A 6,886-nucleotide genomic window follows, 5' to 3' on the forward strand; every position below is an offset into this window, starting at 1 on the left:
GATCCCGTCATCGGCAACCTGGGACACGTGGACATCGAATTCAAAGTATTAATACACGTAGACACCGAAAACTACGGAGCGCACTATGTGGACCTTGTCATCGGCAACCTGGGACACGTAGACATCGAATTCAACGTATTATTACACCTGGACACCGAAAACTATGAAGCGCACTATCTGGACCTCGTCATCGGCAACCTGGGATACCTAGACATCGAATTCAAGCTTAATTCATATGAATCGACTTAAAAATTCCCTAGCGGCACTTTCTGCCAAGCGTAGAAAATTTTCTTTTCCGTTGACTCAATATATATTATTTATATATATACCTAATTTACCTAAATAGAAATCTTCCTCCTGACCGATAAGTCTATCGACCTAATTTCGAATTACGCGCGCGATATCGAAACTGGCGATACCTGCGCCGCCAGCGTCGAAAAAGTGAAAATGACGTTTCTGATTATGACGTCATCATATCAGACGGCGTTAGGGTGCATCCCGATGGAGAAGAAATAGCGGAACGGAACAGTAACGGAAAAGAGATATGGTGGGGGGTTAACCAATCAGAGTAGTTCCGTTTCAATTCCGTTCCGTTATTTAGTGAGTGGGTTCCCCATGGAACGGAGCTGTTACGGAACGGAAAAGGAACGGAAAAATTTCTAACCTATTCTGTCGAAAGTTTGCAAATAAGTGCAGTGGATCGATCGGTTTGCAACATTTTTATTTTTGCAAATAAAGAGCAATATGTCGTCATCGGTAGGTATTACATGTGAAAATAAAATATATATGTTAAAATCCTATGTTATTAATATGTTAATGCTAATTAATGTGATATATTTTATTAATTTCCAGAAATTTAAATGTGGATATTGTCGCTGGATTGTTTGGTTCGATGAAGACGGAAAACTTTCACATCCTTGCTTAGCAAATCATGCAAATTTAATAATGGATAAAGATCGAAATCTCTTTATAAATGGTACGTATATTTGTGTACAAGAGAGGCAATATATATTCAATATAACTAATGGTTAGAATATGTAAATGATATATAAATTTGTTGTAAAACTAAATCTGTTATTATTTAGATTCTTTAGAAACACACGTCGAGAGTGAGAATAACAGCACTGCCTGTGAAAAAGAAAATATTGCTCAAAACCGTCAAGAACACACTGACGACCACGATACTGAAAAGTTAGATGAAGATTTAATAAGTGCCGTAAAAGAGAGAGCACCGTTATATGATTTTTGCATACCTGTGAAAGAACGAGGAAGGAAACAAAAGGACTGCCTATGGCAAGAAGTCAGCAAATGTTTGGAAGGTTTAAAAGCATTGATATTTATTTACATATTTACTTATTTTCAAGGTTTTCTACACACACACACACACGATACATATATACATATATATATTTCTTAATTATACGTGTGTCACAGGTTTATATACCGCTACTGAAGCAGAAAAACGATGGACCTATATTAAAGATTGTTATAGAAAGGCAAGAAATATGTATAAAAAAAAGCAAAACATTGTGCAAAAAAGTGGTGCAGCTGCTTTACCAAAAAAACTACGAAATAAAACTATCCTTTCGTCATTATGATGTAATGTCTTTCTTAAATGATACATTGGAATATCGACAGTAAGTTCAAGAATAGCGATAGTTTAGCTGATAATTATTATATGTTGTAGTAACGTCTTAATGCTTATTCTAGAACCGTAACTTCTTTACAAAAATCAATGCATAACGAGCAACAAGCGTCCTGTTCAAAGAGCAACAGCATTCATTGGCTAATATAAAAGTTGCACATAATAAACGCTGAAATTTGTACTTTTTGATTTCGATGACGCCGGAGAGACTGGAGACAGTGACGTAGGATTGTCATTGATGATGGGAATAAGATCATCATCTACGTTGAGGTTGTCACTTGTTGACGTGGAAGGAATGCTGTTGCTCTTTGAACAGGACGCTTGTTGCTCGTTATGCATTGATTTTCACACCTAGGATTAACTAGTCAAAGTCCGAAGTGATTTTTCTTTAGTTTCTAACTTTGACCAGCCGTATTAGTTATTCCTAGGATTGACTAGTCAAAAACCGAAACGCAAAACTTATTTCGGGCTTTGACCAAGACGCTTGGTCGTTCCCCAGGATTGACTAGTCAATCCTAGGAATGCCCGCGTTTCGGGCTTTGATTATAACATATATATAAAATATGTTTTGTTTTTTGTTTATCTTTACTTATATAATAATATTATTATTATAACATTATAATTATAAAGTACTATATATATTAAGTTTACTTCAGGTATTACGAAGAACGAAGAGGAAAAATATTGGACAAAAAAGTAAAACAGCGAAAAAGCAATCGCTGCATAGAATACGAAAAGCAGCACGTCCTACAATAGTAAGCATCGAAGAAATTTCACAACGTGTAACTATTGTGTTTCTATTTAATCGTCAAACATTACCAAATGTTAATAATAATCTATTATCGACTCATCGGGAAATTCCACAAGTCAATATTGATACACGGAGAAAAAAATTATTAAAGCAATTTCAACAATATGGTCTTATGCGAATATTGCTTGTGATATTTGTATGAAATTATATTATAAGAAACAAGTATGCACTACAAAAGTGTCTGCTATGTCTAATGTGGATATTTTTCCTAGTGAATTACGCGAATTAAACGACATAATTACATGTTCTCGTTGTGCTAATTTAATAAAAAAGGAAAAAGTTCCAACACAAGCATATTGGAACGCTATGTTTTTAGATGAGATTCCCGACGTTATAAAAAATTCAAGTGACATAGAACAAAGACTTTTATCGCGAATCATTCCATTCGTAAAAAGTATAAAATTAGGTGGACAATTCGGTCAATCAGGTTTTCGAGGACAAACTGTTTTATTCGCACAAGACGTAGAAGAAATACCGGAGCAGTTACCATTACCAGTTACGAGAACGGGCATAATTATTGTATGTGAACAGCGTGAGAATGTTGAACGATGTCGACAGTTTCAAGTAAACGTACAAAATTTATCAGCTGCCCTATCGTGGTTAATTCAAAATAATGCCTCATATCGAAACGTTAATATTAATTTAGACGCTGCAAATTTTGACATTTCACAGATATGTCAAGTAATTGGAACACAGGATGATATAAATATTAATCATGGTAATGTTAATACTTTTGTTGTCTCAGAAGTTCAGAGAATAAATAAGACAGAATTAGTAGAAATGTCTGGGAACAGAGCAATAATCAGAGGTTCTATGCATCAAGGTCAGGATATATTTTCTGATTTTACAAGAGGAAAACAGTGTACTGCGAATGCGGCAGTTGCCATAGCTATGTGTATATTACATGATCCTCCATCTTGGACAAAAAATATTATAGATACTATTTTATTGGTAGGCGATGTGTTATATGTAAAAAGTGTGTCGAGCCGTAAAGATCCTCATATTGCTGAAATCGACAGAGAATTTTTATCAGTTGATGAACTGCAGACAGATGTTGAAATTTTTGGAAACATCATTACTCTGTTAATTACTCATAATGAGAACATATCAGGACATTTATATAATGATAATAGCACAGAAGAATTTCCAAATTTGAAAAATGTTTTAAATATGTTCTTTCAACATCAATCTTACGGCATATTAACTGCCAATGGAATTTCTATTGCCATATTTCAATTTGATAATACTTTTTGGGTATTTGATTCGCATTCAAGAGGAGCAAAGGGTAGACCAGCAGCAAATAGCACAGCATGTATGATACGATTTCCAACGACGTCTTCAATGTTTAACATGTTAAAAAGTACTATACCAAAATCTTCAAATAATAACTTTGGTAATCAATATACTATAACTTCTGTCTGTCCTCGTATGCATTCAAATGAACATAATACTCAAACACAACCCATTTATTCAAGAAGTTTTGCTGTTAACGAATGTATCGAAAATACTGCAGAATTAAATCAAAATATTGAAACCATAGTAATAGTAATAATATTGTTGTTGTGTCTTCAGTTTTACGACCTATTGATGAAGATATACCTGATGTTCAATCTGTTATTGAAAACGAAGTGCAAGATGCTCCATTATATACATTACGACGAAAAACTACAAATCCTATACAAATGCACAATGAAATTCGAGCCGAAGAATTGGCTTGGTTTTTCCTTTTTCCAAAAGGACGGAATGGACTTCATGAGCCGTTACGGACATATCCTATAACACCTTTAGATTATTGTCAAGCTCGTATTATGTGTCAAGACTCCAGATTTCAACGGAACGACTACTTATTTTATTCTTTATCAGTTATGGAATATTATCGAGCTCGAAAAAATGTTGGTGTTTGTCTTAGATTAAGACAAGGTAATAATCGACCCGAAGGTCTTGTGCAAAATTTGCATATCAATATGAGAGCTTTACGTTGGTCTAATGCTTACTGGCAAACTGCATGTAGCGATTTAATTGCTATGGTGCGGAATTTAGGCCCTCCGCAATGGTTTTTAACATTAAGTTGTAATGATTTGAATTGGAAAGATATATTGCAAGCGTGTCTCATTGCAGCAGAAAGAGAAGGGGAGGATATAGACAATCTTTCATTTATTGAAAAACAACGTTTAGTTACTGAACACCCAGTAGCATTATATCTCGCCATTTTATGGTTCGCGTCCACGCTATCATGCGTGTATTGCAAAATGACGACACTTTATTAGGTGGAAAACTAATAGATTTTTGGTGGAGAGTAGAATTTCAAAACAGAGGTAGCCCACATTTGCATATGTTATGCTGGAACGAAGGAATCCCGCAATTTGAAACTCCAGATGGTATAGCTCTCATTGATCAAGTTGTATCTTGTACATCTCGTACTGGAGATGTCGAATTAGATTCACTTATAGCACGCGTTCAAGTACATAGACATACTTCTACATGTTACAAAGATAGACAACATGGTCAATGCCGATTTGGTTTCCCTAGACGAATTAGTGATAGAACCATGTTACTTGGACCAGATGAAGCTATTCGTAATAATGGGCGATTCTGTATTTTAAAGCGTGATTCTACAGACATTTACATCAATAATTATAATCCTATAATTCTTAAACTATGGAGTGGAAATATGAATTTACAACCTTGTGGAAATAATGTTACGGGTATAGCCTATTATATAGCTAAATATACAGCTAAACATGAACCTCACGATGTAGGTCAAACATTGCAGTTAAAGATGCTATTAGTAGAGCACAAAGATATGGCGGAGATATAGGAAAACAATTATTTGCTGTATCAATGACTATACTTCGACATAGACAGGTGTCCGCTTGCGAATGCGCATTTCGTCTATGCTATTTAAAATTACGTGATAGCTCACGGAAAGTCATTTTTTTAAACACATGCTTTCCAGAAGAACGTTATCGTATGTTACGTTACGATGGTTGTAACAGTAATTTATATGCAAACATATTTGATCGTTATTGTTTACGTCCTGAATATTTGAATGATCTCAGTTTAGCTGAATTTGCTGTCACTTATAAATATGTATCAAAATTTAATAATTATGAAGAAGATGGGGATATTGATGCTTATGGTGAAAGTGATGACAATCCAACAAATAAATATATTCGCTTGGAAGATGGTATGTGCGCGACCTGCAGTTTTAAGAACGCGATATTATACTCAAACTGCTAATCGAGAAGCATATTTTTATAGTTATTTGGTAGCTTACGTTTCTTTCAGAAAAGAAGAAGAACTACTCGAGGGATACAAATCAGCAGAAGAGGCATTTCATGCAAAACGTCATTTGTTACGACCTCTGCGCACAGGACAAGATATTGAACAATTTCGATTTATAGAGCGAGAGTTACAAGAAGTTATAGCTCAGATTGTTGCGCTTGAAGGTGGTGAGACAAATGAATTGTCTGCCGAAAGATATGAAGATCGTGCTCGTTGTATGGTGGAAGGATTGTGTGATTACAATGTTGATTTTGATTTACATGACGAACCTAATGAAAGAGATCATGTTATATCTGATGAAGAATTTAGTAACAATGTTAGAAGTATGAACATAGAACAATCTCATTTATTTAGTAAAATTACTAATCATATTAAACAAGATCTTCAAAATCAAGACATTGAACCTTTACGATTATTTATTACAGGAGGAGCAGGATGTGGAAAAACGTTCGTTTTGAAAATGATAGAACAACTGATTAAACGATGTTATGCTCCTACTGTAGACCGTTTAGTAAAACCAATATTTGTTGAAGTAACTGCTCTTACTGGTGTCGCAGCTAAATTAATTAATGGGCGTACTTTACATAGTGCATTTTTTTGGCAATAGAAAAAGGAAGGCCTACAGTATATAGACAGTTAACAGGACAACGTCTTGAAGATGCAAGACGTAAATGGCGACACATTAAATGGCTAATTATAGATGAAATATCGATGGTTTCATATGAAATATTAAGATAAGTTCAACTTCGCCTTCAAGAATTTCAAAACAATGTTGAATTATTTGGTGGTGTTAATATATTATTATTTGGAGATATTATGCAATTGCAACCTGTAAAAGGAAGTTGGTGTTTCAAGCAACCTATATGTTTTCAAGCTGAACCGCATTTGTGGCGGTATTTTAGTTTGTGTGAATTAAAGGCTAATATGCGTCAACAAAACGATGCAGATTTTGTTGATTTGTTAAATAATTTAAGAGTTGGGCAAATTAACATTCAACAATATGAAATGTTATTGAATAGAACATATGTACCTCTGATTAAAGAATTTGCTGATGGCGAAGCTATTCGTATATTTTCTACTACACAGTTAGTTAATTCTTATAACAACAAAATTATTGAAAAATTGGCAGAGACTATAAGAATTTA

At 34.3% G+C, this 6,886-nt stretch overlaps 1 protein-coding gene across 3 annotated transcripts; it reads left to right on the top strand.

The window, feature by feature from the left end:
* Positions 1–632: 632 nt before the first annotated feature.
* Positions 633–5,662, top strand: LOC143908792 (uncharacterized). 3 transcript variants are annotated; one of them, XM_077426600.1, is made up of 5 exons: positions 633–756; positions 853–976; positions 1,086–1,319; positions 1,435–1,637; positions 2,302–5,662. In XM_077426600.1, exons 1-4 carry the CDS (start codon positions 745–747, stop codon positions 1,596–1,598), a joined length of 534 nt encoding a protein of 177 aa, XP_077282726.1. In that variant the 5' UTR covers positions 633–744; the 3' UTR covers positions 1,599–1,637; positions 2,302–5,662. The 3 variants fall into 3 exon arrangements, with proteins under 3 accessions (XP_077282726.1, XP_077282725.1, XP_077282724.1); XM_077426599.1 differs by lacking the exon at positions 2,302–5,662 and adding an exon at positions 1,711–1,985; XM_077426598.1 differs by lacking the exon at positions 2,302–5,662 and adding an exon at positions 1,711–1,985 and having other exon boundaries at positions 1,086–1,300.
* The last annotated feature ends 1,224 nt before the right edge of the window (positions 5,663–6,886 follow it).

The sequence above is a fragment of the Temnothorax americanus genome, unplaced genomic scaffold (assembly GCF_048541705.1).
Source record: "Temnothorax americanus isolate GAGA-0224 unplaced genomic scaffold, ASM4854170v1 Scaffold116, whole genome shotgun sequence".
Taxonomy (NCBI): domain Eukaryota; kingdom Metazoa; phylum Arthropoda; class Insecta; order Hymenoptera; family Formicidae; genus Temnothorax; species Temnothorax americanus.